Here is a 21,177-nt window from a genome sequence, read left to right on the forward strand (position 1 = left end):
CACTCAGTTTTGGAATGGAGTTGGAAGGAAAAAATCCTTAAAAAAACACTTGCCACCATTTGTTTGTGGGGGAGGGGGAGAAGAGAAGAGGATGGCACTATAAGTTCTTTTTCTCTGTTCTGCTCCCAGCTCTTTTAGGGCTTCTGCGTTTTGAACCTACTAGAGACACTTCTATTCATGCAACCTCGGCTGTGGCGGGCTCCTTAATCTGAAGCCTATGGAACATAGGTAGAAGCCCCACTGTTCAGGTAAGAAAACAAATGGGAAGTCAACTAAACATCTACAATTAACAATTTTTTAAAAGACCAAGGGGCAAAATTCTTAGAAGAGTAAGTGACTTAGGAGCCTAAATCCCATTAACTTTCTATGACATTCAGTTAAACGCCTGTGTCACTTTTGAAAACAGAACTTGGGGTAAAATTTTCAAAAACACCAAAGTCTATACCATGATTTCCTCTTTTAAAGATCAGTACATAGATCTTAAGTGCAATGGCACTGTTCAATCCTTGTAACTAGTGTTTTATCAGGTTACAATACTCCATTTGATCTTATTATATATACTTTTTCTTATGTCGCTGCTGCAGAACCATCTCTAAGAACACAATTCCTGCATATTCTGCCTATTTTTGGTAGACTGCCCAGAAGGCTCAATATTTTTGTTAGTACTGGTTCAGAATGATCATCTCCACGTCTCCCACCCAAAGAGGAAAGTGAATTAAAAGAACAGATTCTAAGCACTGAAACGAACATTTGGGGAAATGGTTTTGATACATATGCACACAACGTTCACTTTAGCATCCAATTGAGAGGTTTTTAAACATTATGCAATTTGAATAGCTTCACTAAGCATTGTGCAGGAGGTCAGACTAGATGATCATAATGGTCCCTTCTGACCTTAAAGCCTATGATTCTATGATAAAAAGTATAATTTTTGAAGTTATTTGTGCTCAAGGGTAAGAAATATCACACTAAAAAGCAAATATTTATGTGCTAATAAATAAGATGTTATCCACTGTAGACAAGTTCCCCTTCTAGCAAGGAACAGTATTTATGCAAAGTGCAAGTTATCTGAAGAGATTAAGCAGGAAAAAGGTAACAATTCCCAAACTAAATTAGAACAAAACTCAACGACTGAAAATTGTATAGAATTTATATAGTGATCTTTGAGCTATAAAGGCAGACTTCTGTGAGCACCAACCTTTAGACATTAAGAAACCAGAACCCTAAACAGTATAAAAAATGGGATTTAAGGGTAACTCTCGCTGCATTACAGGTAACACTAATTACTGAAGTAAATCCTTAGACAACCCTTGCAAAAGGTCGTCCATTAAGCCAGAGAGCAAGCAGATTCCTAATTTTGTAAATTCAATATTACTTCTTTGAGGAAGCAGACCAAATCAGCCTTTCAAAGACTTAAAACAGCTTAAATCAGAAAATGTTGTTTGGCTTATATTTTTGTCAGTTAAAAATAAAACTGAGAAACACTGACTAATAACTGAATCAAATGCAATTCGCAGAGCATATTAAAAAATAGCAATCAAACTCTTTTCAAAAGAAGTGCTCTTTTCAAAATTAATCAAAGTTTAAGAGTGAAAAAATAATTAGAGATATGGAAAGTAACCTAGTGAATGAAGATAGCCTAATATAAGATCCTTGCATGAAGGGTTCCAATTCTGGTAATTATTACACTTACCATTTAGGTCCTTCTTTAAAACTGAACAGTGAAAAGGATAGGATATAAGTGAAGGAAGCTTATATTTTCAAAGCTTTTAAGAAACAAAAACAAGTATTAGAAACAATTACTAATTTCTTTCCATATACAAAAATGATATTAGAGTGTATGATCTTCTAAGGATTAAAGAAACATGCCATAATTACAGTTTGCTGGCAAAGACTGGATACAGTGAAAACCATCCATGAATATATTCATATTATAGAAATTACTGTTTCATCCACAACAATCAAAGTTTGAGGCTTTGAATACAGAAGTAAACATTCTCAATATTGATAAAATGGCAGTATGATGCAAAGACAAATTAGCAGATCAAATCTTCTTACAATCAACAAGTCTGAGTTAGAAACTGATCACTTAAAGGGAATATGATCATAGAAAAAAACCCTATTCATTAATCTGATGGCAGAAATTCAGATTCACCCCTTCACGATATCCTGAAATTAGCTGTTCAGCTTTCCGGTTTATTCCAAAACCAGATGTTTTTAATAAAGAAGCTCTTGTTCACATTTTAAAATTACTGTTATTTATAGTTATCTACAGATGTGCTGTAATGTACATATATGAAATTGGTTTCATCTGCTATATTCAAAAGTAAAAGTTGTGTAAGTATAATATGGATTCCTTCCATTAGAAACCACTGTTAGAGAAAAAGTTCCATAATCATGTAAATTACTGTATTTTAATTTTTGCACAGCTTTAAAAATGCTTTTGGAATGAAAGCCACCTTATCACTACAATACTAGAATCACTAAACGTGACCTGAAAACCATGATTTAGTTAAATAGTAGTGTTTGGAATCTGCCACTTCAAGTTCACATGACATATCCCAATTTAAAATAAATTTACGTGCAACCATTTTTGTGTAACTCATACCAGTTGTAGTAGCTTCATACTGTATGACTATTACAAAATATACATACAATTTCCTGCAGCAGCACTGTTTCACGTGATCACAAATTACTCAGAGTGGCACTCAATGGAACAGTTACCCAAGTTTCTTCAAAAAGAACTTACAGTAAGTACACCACCGCTTTGCTCCCCCAAAAAGGCATCCTGACCACTTCAATGTGTGAAACAGCATAAATTAAAATACTTTCCACTTAAGCCATCCCTTTCTCTTCTCATGCTACATTCTGGTATATGTTCAGGACATCAGTTTTAACAGAGGGTCAAATTTCAGTGAAATGACAGGATCTGAGGTTCATATTCATACAGCCTTAAAGATAATGATAGGTAAAACACATGCTGTATGTAACAGATTATATGCTATGGGTCCTTTAGACACTAATGTGAACTAGAGTCAAATTTGGCATTACAAGTACAGTCTCAAGATCCGTTTAAATATTATCCGTTTAAATAAATATCCGATTAAAATATTTAATCCCTTTATTTAAATATAATTTTGTAAGTTTTATAATACATAAATCCTATATAACCCTACGTTAAAAACTACACACGAAGGGGCAATAGCAATATTTTAACCTTCAGATTTCTGAAACCTCCTTTTCTTCTATCACTTCCCTCACCCAAAAGAAAAAACATGCACAATGCATACACATTTTCTTTTTCACAATGCAAGCATGTATAGAAATGAAGGAAAAAATCTGAAATATTTTTTGCAACAAGCTTTTTAGAGATGTGTAATCAAATATAGATCTGACCAAAACCTCTAATAGCACTTGGCAGAAAACTATAACCTATGCCTTTTTTAGCTCCATTCCTAACACCACCATCCCCTAAAAAAAAAAAAAAGGGGGGGGGGGTGAAAAAAGGGGGTTCTGCTTGGAATAGCAAACATGGTTTTGTATAGTTTTGCTAAAGAACTTCCTGGGATGTCTCAAAACATGCATGTTGGGTTCTCTTCAGGCTTAATAGTTAGTGTGATGGTGCTGAATATTTAACAATGATATTCTTTCTCCAAAATATGAAATCATTGAGGAACATGGTAAAAACAACCCAAAAGCTAAGGCCTTGTCTATACATAAATTGTACTGCTTTAAATATATTGGATATTTAAAGTGGCACAAGTCCCATAATGCAGACGCAGATATATCGGCATAAAGATGGCTTATACATGCATATCTTATACCCCTTCCCAAAGATGATAGCTATAACTTAACATTACAACTGTGTCCACAAGAGGTGTTGTACTGATTTAAGTATTTCTGTAGAAAAGTCACCCCTCCCCCAACTGAAAGATCAGTATAATAATTGTCCATAGACCAGGCCTAAGAGTCTAAAATTCTCTCTCTCTCATGATGTCATCATTTCACTAGAGCTCCAGACATCAGTATCTTCTAAATGTGATGGAGCATAAAAACTCCACACTGGGCCAAAAGGGGTTAAAAGACAGGACTGGGCCCAGGTTTCCACGCCCCTCCAGAGCATGCTCCAACTAGAGAAAGGATTGAAAAGGGAACAACCCAGCTCAGGAGGGAGGTAGACAGACCTACCCTGAAGGCTCCTGACAAAGGAGCTGGAGAAGACTCCCAGAGGAAATAAGACTGTGTGCAGAGCCCTGCTGAGGGCTGATAGTTTGGTTGCCTTTTCTTTTCACTTTATATTGGACTTGGGGCGGTGGGGGGAAGCAGACAGTAACTTGGAGGGTGCTTTTGTGGGTCACATGGTGTTGACCCTCCTAGGGCCCCTAGGTTGGAGCCTGATTGAGTGGGCAGGCCCAGGCCCCACACCATTGCCTCTACTACAGGAGAAATCCAAGCCATCTGCCCACCTCACAGCACCTCTAATTAAAAGAGGGCCTGAACTGTAAGACCTACCCACTGGGTGGTGACACTAGCGCTCTAACAACTAGGCCACCTAACCCCGTTCATGAAGAGGAATATATGCCCATTTTTTCTTTGCAGGTGATATTTAGGCTTAATTTTAAAAAGATTCTCCTTTTTTCACCCACATTGATAGAATCAAGATGGGCTATATGTTAGGATTTGTCTACAGACAACCTTGTACCAATTTAGTTAAACTATGCAAGCCACTGTGTAAATACTCTTATTTCTGTTTAAAAGTGGCTTATTTTCCCTAACAGACTTAATCTAAACCAAAATATACCACTCAAACTAAAATAAGTGTTTACACAGGGGTTTGCACCACTTTAGCTCAAGTGATATAAAATTAATGCCTTTAATAAAACCAGTGCAACTCTCCATGTAGACATGGCCTTAGCTATTATCTGCATTTCCATTCAGAAGTGAAACACTGTTGTCTGACCTTGGAAAAAAAGTGGTAGTGTGTTTAGATTGCGGGATTATACAGGAGATAATACTTCCTGAATGTACAAAACATATGAATATCTAAAAACCTTCGCTTAGTTAAAATTTTGAATAACTGACCTGGAGGAATAAGAGCACTGTCAATACGAACCCTAGGCAAAATCATGGGGGATAAAATGAGACCATACTATTGATCACTGTGGTCTCTTTGCTACAGAAATAAGAGCATACACATGAAAGTAGCCAGGAGAGGAAGTCATTTCAATATGATCATTCTTGAAAATACAGAAAAAAAAACTAAAGGTTCTTCTGCACTTCAGGTTTTAATCAAATAGACTTCTACTTACATTGTCCAAGAAATTTGGTTTAAATCCTCCTTCCTGCTGTCGTCTCAGTTCTTCCTGTTCTCTCTGGCGTAGCATCTCTTCTTCACGACGTCGATGTTCTTCTTCATGTCTAAAATTATTCATAAACTTGTGTAAATTATGTTCATGACCTCTTCATACATGAGTTTCAATAGACTTTCAGGGCTAAAGTGAATGAATTTCAAGTTAATTAAAAACACAACTTCTTATAGCTTAAATCATTATATAGCATCATAACATTTTACTACTAGTCCTCCACTCCACCTTTTGGGCTTTGACATTTCACTGAAGTATTTTGGCACACACCTGATATATACCTAACAGCATTATAGGTGTGTGCTCTGCTTGCCATGGTTATGATAGTTTAAGCCTGGGTAACTGAAAACATGATGGTACTGTCAACAGTGAAAACTGAGGGAAAAAATGGGTTGGGGGGGGGAAGATGGGGAGCTCAGTTTTTACCAAGTTCAGATTTATAAATACAGAACAGTCTCTGCTGAAAGAATTTCAATTATTTCCAATAGCGATTTAGAATCCTAAAGGATTTTTTTTAACAACATTAAAAACTACAATTTATCAATAACTCCTGCAATTTGTTTTTTGCATTCTGGTACATATTTCACTACAGTAAATTACTTTGAAATGCAAAAATAAGCAATAGGAGCATCAGAAAACAGTTCTTCCAAAAGGCATTGGTAAACTCAATTCAAGTAACTAAGCCCCTTCTCCAATTTTATTTAATCTTAGCACATTAATAAAGTATCATCCACGTTTGTAAAAACAGATCTTAAAAAAGAATGTTTACTTTAGTATTCAGAGACAGATGTCAGAGCACAGAGGTGCATATGAGAAAGTTATAACTGGGTAATTATTGCAGAAAAATCTATCAAATTAAAGACTGCATCATTTTGTATTATCATTTTAATCTAACTGAAGAACAGTGCCCCAAAATGAGTCAAATTCAACTTCATATCTGACTACAAATGCACCTCTTATATAATCTTAAAAGAAATTGGCACAAGGAATGTAGAAAACAAATTAATATAATCCTACGCTATTTAGTCTGAGCGCAGCTGACCATAAGAAATAATAAAACCCACAGAATTATTCAACATACTACTTCCTAATTGGTGTAAGCCCTCTGTTTCAAATTCTGTTTATTTTTAAGTATATCTGGATTGAAATGTCATATTTATATTCTTCTGCACCTGCAGAGAAGCATTATTCTAGCATTCTTTTTAAAACACTGCTTGAACTAGATTTCATAATCAGTCCCTATAAACTAAAATACCTACCTTCATTCACTTAGACCTAAAATATCAGTTATATATTTAGAATGTCTAGCACATGGCTGGATCAATACCAAATAAAACAAAATACCTCAATTGTATTTGCTTGCGTTTCTGTAACTCTTGATTTCTAAGTTCTTCCAAACGTCTCAGTTCTTCCTGGCGCCTCATGAGATCTGCAAAAAGTTAAATATTATACAAGGCCCTCAATTATTCTTTTGACTTCAGTGGTTGCAAGTGTTCCAGTGTCAGTAGTGGAATGCACATTGCAAAATGTTCACTACCCAGGGTGGATAAAAATCAATGATTTTAAAAAAGAATAAAAATCAGATTTTTTTTTATTTAAATTAGATAGATTTTTTTTCCTCAAAAAGCATTTTATCTAAAGATAGTTTTAATTAAGATATGTTATAGCTCAAAGATATTCTCATCATGGAATAGGGATTATAAATTCTAATTTTATAGTAGGAGACAACATATTCACATAATGTTTAAGAAGTTTTGTAAATGAGTTCCAGTAGTTCATGGATTAGGAACCCAATCTTATGGGGTTCCAAGGGTTTCTGTATAGATTAGTCAGGTTAATCTTTCTATCTATCCAATGGGACTCAGTGCTCAGTTAGAAGATACCAACAGAGATGCTTAGTTTTGCAGTTCTCAAACTGTGGATTTGTATCTCCAGAGCTAACACGCTTGTTAGAGCAAAAATGTTTGTTTATACATACATACACACACAGGTGAGAAATAACAGACCTCAACCCTATTGTCCCTCTGCAAATTTGTGTACACAGAGTCAATCCCTCCCCTCTCTCTAAAACTGCAAAGTTTCATAAAGTTCAATAATAGAAAATTGTTGGCGTGGAATAGATCTGGACAAGGAGAAGTCTGAAGATAAATGTGAGAAGGGAGGGACAGGCAGCAGAAATGAAAGTGAAACTGTTTGAGCAGCAAATTTCAGAAGCCTTGAGGTCTTTCTGAGTGTAGCCTTCATTGATTTGAGATCTATCATACCATTCTCTCATTAGAAGGGAAAACCTATAATGGCAACAGGCTGTAAAAGAATAAAAACCATTCAAGAAATATATGTTTGCTGATGATGTTTTAAAGAAAGTCACACCAGTGAATTGGTAGAAGTCACATAAGCACTTGGATTCAGAGACCGTTGAAGTGATAATCTCACTTTTAACAGCAGTAGCTTCTTCTGCCAGTATAGAAAGAATATTTTCTTCCTTTGGACTAATTCATTCCAAATTGGGAAACTGTTTGGGACCTGAAAAATTAGGAAAACTTGTTTTTCTTTTCCAGATTATGAACAAACAGGAAAATAAAGGTGAAGACGACTGAGTTAGCTGCAGAAGCCAATATTTTAAGTCTCTCACGTTGACACAGCTGATTGTTTTTGTTAAAATTGTTTTAACTAAAACAGTTAAATGAAATATTAAATTGACAAACTTGATTTTTAAAAACTTGAATATTTAACTAAATTCAAAAATTCATATGCTTGTTTTGATTAAATTGAGTCTTCCTGACTACTGATTTAAATCAATTTGATTTAAATCAAATCCACCCTGTCACCACCATTACGAAGTGATTTTATTTTTAAATTAGAAAATTACCATTCTATTACTTAGTCTGAATGTGATTAAGGAACAAGCTACTAACTCATATCAAAATGGTCAATGCATTTAACTAATGTAATTTACCCTTAGGGCCAAGAGCACATAGGATACTGGACTAAATGGACCATTTTTCAGAATAGCAGCTGTGTTAGTCTGTATCCCTAAAAAGAAAAGGAGTACTTGTGGCACCTTAGAGACTATTTATTATGCTCTAAGATATTTGTTAGTCTCTACGGTGCCACACGTACTCCTTTTCTTTTTAAATGGACCATGGGTCTTATCTAATACAGCAATTCCTGTCTCCAGCAGTAGCCAGCATTAGATGTTTCAAAGGAATGTACAAGAACCTCCAAAACAGGAAGAAACAGGTAAAGTAATTGCCCCTCAATGAAGAGCTCATCTTAATCCCAAACAGAGAATAATTTAAAACCTGGTTTGATCTCCCTTACAGTACTCTTTTAGTTCATCATCATCATGTTTCCCATTAACTACAAAACTCTGGATTCTCTTGTTCATATAAGCATCCAGACCTTATCTAATACAAAGAAGTTCTTGGACTCAACAACATCCTGTGGCAATGAGTTCCATGGTCTGATTACACACAGTGTGAAAAATCATTCCCTTTTATCGGTTTTGAATTTGCAACTTTCAATTTCACTGAACGTCCCCTTGCCTTCTTCTTGTGCTATGAGAGAATGTAAGCTCTCGATCTACCTTATCTACACCATTCATTAATTTATATACTTTCAACATATTTCCTCTAAACAATCCGCCTTTTCAATCCCTCTTCATGTGAGTTTTTCCATGCCCCTAATCATTCTCAATTCACTTCTTAGAACTCATTTTAATTCTGCAACATTAATTTGAGATGAGGTGACCAGTACTTCATGCAATATTTCAGATGAGGCCTCACCATGAATTTATATAATAAGATATTTTTCTCATATTTCCTATTCCTTTTCTTATGTATCTGTTTGCTTTTTGACTACAGCTGTACACTAAGCAGAGGTCTTCACTGAGCTGCCAACGTGATGCCCAGATCCTTTTCCTGAGACAATACAGTTAATTTAGAACACTGTAAAGTGTATGAGTAGTTAAAATTTTCCTTCCAACGTGCATTACTTTGCACTTACCAACTTTGAATTTCTTCTGCCATCTCATTGCCTATTTACCTAACTTGGTTAAATCCCTATGATGTTCCTTGAAGTCCTCTCTGGACATGAATAACCTAAATAACTTGCAATCTGCACAATGTTACCTCACTGCTCACACACTTCCCAGACTGTTAATATATTTAATATCAGACTTAACACAGCTCCTTCAAACTCTTGGACTTTTACCATTTGAGAACTGTTGCCTAAGCATGGAAGGTGGAAGCTGAAACCACAACTCAGGTAGCTTGTTAGAACTCTCAAATGTACTTGATCAACTTTTTAAAAAACATCCTCATCAAGCATATCAGTAATCCAAAATTGAGCTAGAACTTGTAAGACTGAGGTTCAAGTGGATATTCTTACTCCAGTCTGAAAATGAAGGTCCAGTAAACTGGAAAGTGGTGCTCACATCAGACCTACGACATCTGAAGACAAAGCTGCCAAAACCCATTTTGGGCTTGGCTCAGTTTCAGCTGATCTTCCAAACCAGCAGAATCAGACAGAATGTGTAGAAGAATTCCCAATTCCAGTTCAAGAAAGGACTCCACAAAAAAAACACTGGGGCTTGTTTGACCCAGAAGCAGAACAAGAGATAACGGATGTTAGCCTTAGTAGTAAGGTGTGACAATCAGGGTCCATCCACGCCACTGGAAGAACGGTGGATCTGAACCCCAAAGAATAAGCAATTGAATTAAGAGCATCAAGTAAGGTCTTTTATGAAAGCTAGTGACATGCTGGTCATGAATAGTGTGTAATTTATGTACAGGTGTTTGTACAACGAGTTACAGGTGTGCGTTAGGAACATATTTCCTAAGATATTTTATCTTAACACATCATACAAGAACTGGACGATCTTGAAAACTGGAGTAACAGAAATGGGATGAAATGGGATTTAAACGTGCAAGGTCATGCACTTAGAGACTAACAACAAGAAATTTTTTTGCTATTAACTGGGAACGTATCAACTGGAAGCGACGAGGAGAAAGACCTGAGTGTATTGGTTGATCACAGGATAACTATGAGCTGCCAACGTGGCTATGAAAAAGAATAATGTAATCCTAGGATGCATTAGGCAGGATATTTGCAGTAGAGATAGGGAAGTGTTACTATCATTATACAAGGCACTGGTGACACCTCATCTGGAATACTGTGTGCAGTTCTGGTCTCCAGATGATGAATTCAAAATTGGAACAGGTACAGAAAAGGACTACTAGAATCAGAGGAATGATTTTCATCTCAATGTAGGCTTTCCAAAGAGGTTGGCTTCTTTAACCTAACCAAATGAAGGCTATGGGAAATATGACTGCTCTCTATAAATACATCAAAAGTATAAATACCAGGGAGTGGGAGGAGTTATTTAAGTTAAGCGCCAAAGCTGACAAAAGAACAAATGGATATAAACTGGCCATCAACACATTCAGGCTTGAACTTAGATGAAGGTTTCTAACCATCAGAGTGAAGTTCTGAAACAGCCTTCCAAGACAAGCAGTGGGGGGCAAAAAACCTAACTGGCTTAAAGACAGAGCTTTATAAGTTTATGGAGGGGATGGTATGACGAGACTGCCTACAATGATATACAGCCGATCTGCGACTTCTAGTAGCAAATATCCCTAATGACCAGTCATGGGACGCTAAACGGAGAGGGCTCTGAGTTATTACAGAATTCTTTCTGGGAGTCTGACTGTTGGATCTTGCCAAAATGCTCAGGATCCAACTGACTTGCCATATTTGAGGTTAGGAAGGGATTTTCCCCCAGGTCAGACTGGCAGAGACCCCGGTTTGTTGTTTTTTTTCCCCCCTACTCTGTCACATGGGGCACAGGTCACTTGCAAGTTTTAACTAGTGCAAAGGGTGCATTCTCAGTAACGTAAATCATGATTTGTGGACTTCAGTAACTCAGACAGAGCTTATGAGTCTTATTACAGGAGTGGGAGGGAGAGATTCTGTGGCATGCAACGTACAGGAGATCAGAATAGATGATCATGGTGGTCCTTTCTGGCCTTAAAGTCAATGAGATATGTTGTTGAGAGAGTTGATAAACCAGCCTGCCTTAGACAAAGGAATGTGGATTTGCCTGACTGGGTCAAGCTTTGTAAGCCAGGGGACAATGAAGGTTTCAGAGCATGTAGGTGTTTCAAACCTTAAGCCTAGGCAACTTATATGTCCCCTCTGTCACAATTGTGTGTCTTTTCTTCATGTTTAGTTTTAACAAGTGATCATTCCATGACCGTATAATTTCCCTTCTCTTGGAGGTTCAAATCCCTTAAGTGTTGATACAGACTTTCAGCCTAAACAGTAACAGGTAAACAGAATAAAACTGCATGATGCTTAGTGTAGTGGTCTTTTGGATAAGAACTTGAAAATCCAGCTATTATCTCCCCAATGTGGATCAGAAGATCCCATAAAACTTTTTGTAGGGCTTACCCAGATACACTTGGCCAGTTTCCCCTACTTCCACTGTTGTGCATTGTGCCAGTGGTCTGCCACTATCCAACAGGTTTCAGTGCTGTACGTGTCTGGTTTGTTAAAAGCTTTTGGATCCTTTGTAATGAAACATGCTATTGTGTTATTTACTCAGAAGTCTGACAGTCCTTCCAACTGTGCAGAAAAAAAAACTAAAAATCAAGAAGGTGAGGATGGAATACTCCTTGAATCACCAGGTTCCTAAGTTGGGCATCAAAGCAAAAGGCTTTCAGCTATTAAAACTATAAAATTATCTCCCTCAACACTCATATGTATAAGAAATGGAAAATAATAGAGCAGCACCAGTCACACAATTTCTCTATACAGTGTGCAAAATCTAATTTATTTCAGCCCAGGATCACAATCAACATTAAACTAAAAAACCCTTCCTACTGAATTTGTGAAGCTACCCAGCCTCTCCACACACAGTATTTAGATGTAAGTGGAGTTAATTTTACATCTGATTATATTGTACTCTGAAAATAAAAGATGAGTAGACTTGATTTTGGTTCAAATGAAAAACTGTTTCCCACCTCTAAGTATTTTCTGAAAAAGCCAAGAAATATTTAGTCTAACAAAATCTCATTTACATGTGTCACACACAACTGAGATTCATCACTCAATATGTTATGCAAAGGAACCTTTTTTGAGAAACAGGGTTTTTTTTTATAGTTGGCGGAGTATCCGATTTTTACCTTGCCTCATCAGCATTAACTGATGTTCATGTCTAGCTGCTTCCATTTCCGCTTCTAGTTTCTCTTTGGCTTCTCTAATGTTCCTGTCAACCTGTTCTCGCTGCTGCTTTTCCATCTCATCAAGAGCCTTCCATCGGGAAGCATACTCAAATTCAAATGTTCCAGGTTGAGCAAAACGTGGAGGCTGCTCTCTTTCCCTAATAAAAATGCACACAGTTAAAATGTATGGAAATTTATTTATAAAGTAGCTGCAGTAGCAAAATATATTCCTGATCAAACATTCTGATTTAATTTCTAACTTTAAATCAAGTTGCCAATTTCTGTAATTTAAATTAGCAGCTCATTTTCAGAACTCAGTCCCAAAACTTTATGGCAGGACTCTGCAGTAAGATTACTCTGCATGACCAGAGAAATAGTCCAAATCAAACCCCATGTAAATTTATTCGTTTTTAAGGAAGACTTGTTTTGCATTATATTGAAAATTTCTGATGCTTTAGCAGAAGACTATGCAACTAAACTAATAATTATCAGGCTGCTAAGAAAGTGGCTTATAAACATGATTTTTTTTAACACCAATGTTTGAAAAAGTGTCATGGCTTGCTGTATTAACATATTACTCAAAGACTTCAAAAACTAAAGCCCATCAAAATTTTAGTTCACGATACCCTTTTCAAATGCTTGTTCTATTGTAATAATTCATTAAAGAGCAATGAACCAAAATATTTATCTCATACATTATTTTAAAAAATCATTCTATTTTTGCTTGTCATCTGAGTAAGCATTTTGGCTCCAGCAATCAGGATTTCTTGGGGAGAGTCTCAAATTTCAACACTAAAATTAAAAGAACTTTGGTTTCTCCTGACACTCAAGACTTACACAGTTTACTTTATTGCAACCATCACTGCAGTATTTGAAGCCCTGATCCTGCAGGAACACTGATGTACAGAGTCAATGAGACTGCTCAGAGTAAAAATAAACATGTGCACAAATCTTTTCAGGATCAGGGACTGAGTGCCTATTATCTGAGTTTGCACTTCATAATCAGGAAAGCCTAACAACTGTATATATATTTAAAAACAAAAAAAATCTGCTTATTAGACAAACAGCACTCTCTTTCCCATCCTCACTCTACACATGAAGGTAAAATTTAATAAACTTTTGTTCATCAAGCTAACCTAATAATGTTTAAGGAAATCTGAATCTAAATCCAACTTACTTATGATACTGTTGTGTTTTTTGCATTAATTTCTCTGGTAGCCCATCTTCATCATCAAATTGTTCCATAGGTTCTACAACAACAGGTCGAGGTGTTCTGAAAGAAATATTAAAGGTTTTCTGTGTTAATATTTTAATTCATTAAACAAACCAAGGAAATCCACATTGAAACAAGTTACATTTTGTAATATTGTTGGGAAACATTCTAAAAAATGACTTCTTAGGGTCTGTTAGGTACAACTCCTTCACATTTAATGAAATTTTTAAAAAGCACTGTCTTAGTGAATAAATTTGTCTTACACATAAGCCAACTTTATCTAGAAAACACTACTGCCCTTCTGATGGAAAAATAAACTGAGCAATTTAAAGAATGAAAAAAAAAAGTTAAAAATAACTGTTTACAGGCGACTAAACTCTTTAGTGCAGCAATCATGTTTTTATTATGCATTTGTACAAATGTAGAAAAATGGGTCTGGGTCCATGAGAGGGGCTCCTAGAAGCTATCACAATACAAACAGCCAGCAGCTTTGTTCAGATATACAAGAAATACAGAGATGCTTTTGAAAGTTACCTGCACAATTAAAAATAGAATTGATAAGTGGACATCAGAGTTCCCACTACAATTAAAAAATAATTTCAGCATAACTGACTTTTTAAATGTCCTGTTCTGTAAAGTGCCATATTCTTAGAAATCAACATCTTCCCTTCATGAGCTATACACATCAGAGTATCAAACACAAACAAGCTACAAATTACAGAGATTTGCTTTTGTGGGAAAGCCAATTCATTACTTTCCCAACATCGTCAGTTCTAGACTTTTTAATATTGTTATTTTACGAACAGTAAAGCGGCTTCAAATAATGAAAACCTTACAGGACTGCACAATACTATTCAAAGTAATAGGATGGCATAGCCATTACAACATAGGGCATACTCATGTTCAACTTATGCAGAGAATCAAATGCTAATGGAAGAAAGAACAGATTTAATGAAAAAAGAATAAATTAAACCATGAGTACCTGATTCTGCCACCCTTACTGAAATTAAATAACCTTGCTTCATGAGCAGGACTATTGATTTCAATGGAAATAGTGGCAGAGCAAGATAGAAACACAAGGGTGGCAAAATCTGGCCCTCAATGGTCTGAAAAGCCCCCTCAATCCCTGATTATTAAGGGCATTCAACACATAATAGAAGAGTTTTTCAATACAATTGCATAAACCAATCTGGGTGAGTAAAAAATGTGAAAAATCTCATCCCATTATATAGATCTTCACAAAGAACCCAAAAAGCTACATAAATTAGAGTGTAACAAATTGTTTCATTGTATGATAGTTTTCTGGAATACTAAAACTTGTAATGTAAAGTTCTGGTAGCCACACTGTTCTTTCCATGGCTCTTCTTTCCCTATCCTATATCTTTGTAGCACAGCAGTTTCCACAAAAGTATATTTACAAAACAGTTGCATAATGATTCCATTATCAGTTACATCTTGTAACGAGTGCCATATGTAATGTGCCTGCAACACAATGTAGCAGCCACAACAGGGACCTACTAAATATGCCTGTAATTTAGTCCATTAGGGAATATTTTGGATTTTTAATTCAGGCCAAAATCATGTGTTTTTATTCACTCAACATTATGTCACTCACCTAAATGAGAAAAGTTATAGATAACTGCACAATACATTTTTTCCTAAGCAGTTGCAATTTCAACCATATTCAGCAAAGCAGCATAAAACTGCTAATGGCAAATACATGTAGGCAAGCAGTCACACCACCACTAATAGTCCTCTGCCATTATGGCAAAGTGTGGAGAGGCAGAATTACAAAAGTATGAAGGAAGAGATTAAAAAAAGGTGATGAGGTGCTATCAATAATAGCAAGACTTGAAAAATGTACATGCCCAGTTAGTAGGAAACCATACAGTTGTTAACATAACCGTCAAAATATGAACAGATGCAGGGTCATGTTCCTCCTAAGTCTGCAAATAGAAAACTTCAGCGCTTCTTCTTATAGTTTTGCCAAGATACCGCAAAGTAAACACCAACTAGAGTCTTGTCAGTTTTCACTACTGTTATTGGAAACTTCATGGTCAAGAATGAAACCAAAAACAATCTAATTACCTTTGGAGAATTCTGAATAGGTATGGAGAAAGTAAAAGTTAGAGGAAAATAATTAAAGAACCTACAAAGAAAATAACACCTACCCATGAACATACTGTATTTACATATAACCAAATAAATTTACATATAACCAAAGCAAATCTGGTGTCCAAGTTCTGAGAACACAATAAAAGGTCTGACCATGCTCTTGGTTGCAGTTTTCTATACATTATAAAACTCTCACCCACAAATCTGACCAGAAAAAAAAAACCTGTAACTTACGTTGTTAGTAAGAATGCCCCATCACTGCATCTCTCTAGAGCCTTCCTTGCCGGAGGTTTTGCTGCAAACTCTACAAAACCTTTTCCTGTAGCTCTGCCGCGGTCATCTACTACAACAACAGCCCTCTCCACTGGACCAAATTGAGAAAAAGCTTGTTCCAGAAGCTCATTGGAAACCACAGGTGAAAGATTCTTGACTGTTAAGGCAGCTCCATGTGTAGCAAATCGAATTCGAAGTGGTCTACTCTTCAAAATAGTACCATCAAGTTCTGTCTTTGCTATTTCAGCCAGTGTTCTAGATTCCTTTCCAAGAGGGGAAAAAAAACATTTTATATGAATCCATTCTATACTTGCCTCAAGGATACTGAGTCAATTTATTAGTTTTCAGCTATTTTACCATTACTTAAAACATTTTTTTAAAGTTATGAGCATATTAAAATTAAGGGGGGGATTGGTCAACATTCAAAGTATCCTCTTCCCAAAGCAAGAGCTTTTCAGATTCTGTTTGTTCAATGATTTCAGCAATCTGCATTTGTTTTTCCATACAATTTGTTCTAATACGTCGTACTTTAAATCCATTAGTTTTGCTCACATGTGCTAGAGGATGATTCCCCAAACACTCCTACAGCAGAAAAGTACGCAATTCTTTATGGACAGTCAAAGTGAGTTCAGAACTTTCACACAACTTTTTTTCATAGGGACATATATATTATTTTCGTTTCTGCCTCTGTGAGAGGGAGGGGGGAAGTTTCCCCTCATTCACTCTTTGACAGAAATTTTAAAATGTATAGGGAATTTTTTATTTTTTTTGTTACCATTCTTTTTATCCACTACCACTTTTGATTGAACTGATTGCTGAACTAAAGTCAAATACGATCTACATTCTAGCAGCACTATTTTGTTTTCTCTAGGGATTTTTATTATGCCTGTTGTATTTATTACCCTTCACTTGTTTTTGTGCCTTTTGCATCTATCTAACCCAAGTGTCAATTTTCCCTGACATTGCCCTCCCATTCTTATCCTGGAATTTTTCCTTTAACTTCTTTCACCTATATCCCAAGTTATTGTACTAAAGGAATCAAGCCAAAGAAAGTGGGAGACAGCTTTCTTCACAACCTCTGCAAAATTATTCAGTTGGCCAAAAAGACTACAAAAGAGTGACGTGAGATGCTCCATTCCTTAATCCTCTCAGCTACTACTAGCAAAGGGACAGTATTCTATCCCAGTTATATATTCAAGAAAAAAAAGCCTCTGTATAGCAACATTTTAAAAAAATACAAGTATTTACACATTAGAAAAATCAATGTCAAAGTTACAATTTAAAAAAAAAATCTAAAATATTGGAAACTGACAATTTAAGTACCCAAAAAAATCTTAACTCTGCTTTTCTATGCCCACCACCCTGTGCATTCTCTATTGACAGCAGCTTTGACTATGAAAAGCATCCCAGCATAGCAGACAGACTGATGATATGTTAAAACCTGTGGGCAATAAGCTAGCTTTGACTGCCTCAATTTTTTCATGATACACCAGAAACCAGATTTTCAAAAATGATGAGCACACATAATCCAAAAACCAGGCAGCCCCCTTTAAGGTTTCGTAGAGTGGAGACCATTAAGTGGGGCATGCAAAAACACTGGTACTAGTCTAGTAGCTTTTGAAAATGTAGGCTCTTCTTTTCAAAAGGATCTCAAGGAAACAGTAAGTGTATTTCACAATATATTTCACTAAAATGCAAATGGTATAACTTAACCTCTGAAATTGAGCCTCATTCTTTCATGAATGGAAGCCTACAGCAAATAATCCTACCTGGCTCAGACGCCACATATTTGGCTTTCCAAGAAATAAAGAACAAAAGGAGTGGGAGAAGTATCCAGAGCTCCTCCTTGAAGTATAATAAAACTTAATTCATGCTACATCATAAACAGGAAAAATCCAATTAATCACACAAAGAAACTTCTGGAAATAATGCAGTACGAGGGTGGACCAACCATCTCAACCCAACTAAACATGCTTTCTTATTCAAAGAAGCATTTTCCATTTTCTACTACTGAAAATTAAAAGGCAGTAAGAGTATCAGGTTATCTGTGCAGAACAAGTGGGGCTGGTGGGTGGGAGGTGAAGGCAGTTGGACATGTAAGTGGACAGGCAATAGTGTGCACTACTTGGGGATAGAAATGGAGGCGGTGAGGCAAGTGGCAGTCAGTGTATGGAAGATTTCAGAGAAGCAGCCGTATTAGTCTGTATTTGCAAAAAGAAAAGGAGTACTTGCGGCACCTTAGAGACTAACAAATTTATTTGAGCATAAGCTTTCGTGAGCTACAGCTCACTTCATCGGATGCATTCAGTGGTATGTCCAAATAAATTGGTTAGTCTCTAAGGTGCCACAAGTACTCCTTTTCTTTTTAGTGTATGGAAGAGTAACCATGGCAAGGCATGAAAGAAAGAACTGTACCAGGCGGAGGAGCAGAAGAGAAGCAATCAGGCTGTGAAACTAGCACTGACTGTACTGACAAGGGAAAGGAGACGAGGCTGTAGGGAAACATCTGTCCCACTCCGCCCCCAACTCGCACACAGAGGCCGGGGGGGGGCGACGACACAAGCACTGTCCCACTCCCCCCCCCCCCGTATCAGGGAGATGTAGGTTAGGCGACTTAGGGGCGAGGTCCGTCCCAATCCCCCCCACGCAATGCCTGTACGGCATGCAAACACCGAGACAGGCCTCTCCCACTGCCCCCCGGACGGTGTCAGTACCGGAATACTGTAGGCGGCCGGAGGGACGAGGCCTGTCCCACTCCCTCGCAGACACGGATGGGGGAAGAGGTCCTTACCAGGCGGATGAAGCCGAAGCCGCGGTCGCGGTTGATAAAGACCTCGCTGGGCTCCCCGTAGCGCTCGAAGAGGCGCTTGAAGTCCTCCTCGGTGATGTCCGTGGGCAGGTTCCCCACGAAGAGGCGGCAGCGCTGCGTGTAGCTCTTTTCGCCGGGCTTGAGGAAGCTCTTGATGTCGATGGTGAACCCGACCTCCTGCTCCTCGTCGCCAGCCTCTTTGCCCGGCGCCATGGCCCCTACCTCGCTGTCCGCCTCCAGGCCCCGCATCCCCTTCAGGCCGCCGCCCCCCACCATGCCGAGCGGGGCCGCCGGGGAGCTGTTTTCGATCCGCACTTGTTTCAAGTTCCGGCTGTTCGCTGCCATGTTTCGGTCTCTCTCACGCTCTGAGGGGGTCCCGGAGCCGCCGCAACCACTGACCGGACCACCAGCGAGCGGATTCAAAATGGCGGCGGCGCCAGCCCGAACGAGTTAACGTCTCTGAGGAAAGCCCCTCCCACCAACTGCTCCACCGTTGCGCCTGCGCAGTGACTCCCACCGGCGGGAGAAAGGGGGCGGGGAGACCGTCCGAGGCGAGCGTGGGGAAGCTGGGACTAGGGGTGGGGCAGGTTTGCTTGTGTCGCGGGACGCCCCGCTCGCTGCGCTGGGATATTCGTCCTATGGCGCTTTTCAGAGGAGCTGGGGGTTGCCCCTTTAAATCCCCGCCGCACTCTCCTTGGCAGCCAGCCTCTATCGAAGCGGCTGTGGTTGAGCGGCTCTCTCGCTACAGGTGTCAGAGTAGCAGCCGCGTTAGTCTGTATTCGCAAAAAGAAAAGGAGGACTAGTGGCACCTTAGAGACTAACCAATTTATCTGAGCATGAGCTTTCCTGAGCTACAGCTCACTTCATGGATGCAGATGCAGTGAGCTGTAGCTCACAAAACAGACTAACGCGGCTGCTACTCTGACACCAGTTAGTAAAACAGGTGAGTCTAGATTAGAATCTGTGGTTACCGAGGGCTGGGTTTTAGTACATTATATATTCTCCTGGACCTAGGCCCAAATGCATAGGGATAGGGAAAAGCTGCAGCAGGCTGAAGAGGATGAAGACCATCATCATGCATTTTTGTCTGTCCCGTCTGAAGGTTCAGCTCTGAATGGAAAATGCTGAAGTGACAGGAAGCTCCATGTGCCATGCCAATGACATGTTATGGGATTTTGGTGTATTTCCAAAAATACCTGTGCTGCATGTGAGACAAAGACAGGCAGGGGCAATTGTCAAAACCTTTAACTTGGAAAAATCTGAAGGGATTTTCATGAGGCCAATAAAGAACTATCTCCATGCCAAAGTTCAAAGTAAAATTGCAAACATTGGAGGTGTTAGAACTCTTTTTTTTTTTTAATTGCAATAATTTTTCATTGTAGACAATGTTATGGGTCATTTTTAGTTATTCAGAAAGCAGGGGAGGGATAGCTCAGTGGTTTGAGCATTAGCCTGCTAAAACCAGGGTTGCAAGCTCAATCCTTGAGGGGGCCATTTAGGGATCTGGGGCAAAAATTGGGGATTGGTCCTGCTTTGAGCAGGGGGTTGGACTAGATGATCTTCTGAGGTGAGGTCCCTTCCAACCCTGATATTCTATGATTACAAGAAAATACCATTATAGTGCCATCTGGTGACTAAATCCAGGATTGTCTCAATAATTTTAATCAAATTACCTGGAAAGAAAAAATAGGAAACCTAGAATAAATTGGTCTATCCTTTGTAGTCTTAGAGAAATAAGATGATGAGGACTTCTAATTTAAAATGTATTAGTGGGCTTCCTTTCTCTGTTCAATTCACTACTAAACGTAATTATACAATGGATGGCTGCTGGGTCTAAATGGAGAGAGTAATCTTCTAAACATACCACCTTTACAAGATGCTCCATCAAACCCAACCGAATGTAGTTATTACAACATTTCTTTGCAGGCCATCATTAGAATCTGGAAAAAGTGAGGGGGAAAGCCAGTGTCTCTGAATATGCCTTCCCTTTTACTCCTATAAGTAATGCTGATCTTGGTAAAGGAAACAAAGGCTGCCAGAAATTTGATTGTCGGACTCACCAGTTTGAGCTTGAGGAAAGCATCCTAGCTTTTCTAAAGAAATAACTTTGAAAGCTGTATCCCTCACAAACATTGCTAGGTCACAGAATATGTGTTTGGCAATATTTTCCAACTAAAGTAC

General features: G+C 38.0%; 1 protein-coding gene across 9 annotated transcripts in view; it reads right to left on the minus strand.

Annotated features, from left to right (window-relative positions):
- Positions 1–19,473, minus strand: part of PSPC1 (paraspeckle component 1) — a 109,393-nt gene extending 89,920 nt beyond the window's left edge. For 6 of the 9 annotated variants that reach the window (XR_012158309.1, XR_012158308.1, XR_012158310.1 and 3 more), the window contains exons 1-6: positions 18,979–19,473; positions 16,149–16,450; positions 13,764–13,859; positions 12,548–12,744; positions 6,708–6,792; positions 5,310–5,418 (exon numbers count right to left, since the gene is read on the minus strand). Coding sequence is in view for 5 of the 9 variants with exons in the window: in XM_073339445.1 (XP_073195546.1) it covers positions 5,310–5,418; positions 6,708–6,792; positions 12,548–12,744; positions 13,764–13,859; positions 16,149–16,450; positions 18,979–19,341 (1,152 nt within the window). In the remaining 4 variants the exon portion in view is untranslated. The remainder of the gene's footprint in view (positions 1–5,309; positions 5,419–6,707; positions 6,793–12,547; positions 12,745–13,763; positions 13,860–16,148; positions 16,451–18,978) is intronic. The other 3 variants (XR_012158315.1, XM_073339471.1, XM_073339465.1) reach the window with 1 other exon arrangement.
- Between the last annotated feature and the right edge of the window lie 1,704 nt (positions 19,474–21,177).

The sequence above is a fragment of the Lepidochelys kempii genome, chromosome 1 (genome assembly GCF_965140265.1).
Source record: "Lepidochelys kempii isolate rLepKem1 chromosome 1, rLepKem1.hap2, whole genome shotgun sequence".
Classification (NCBI taxonomy): Eukaryota; Metazoa; Chordata; order Testudines; family Cheloniidae; genus Lepidochelys; species Lepidochelys kempii.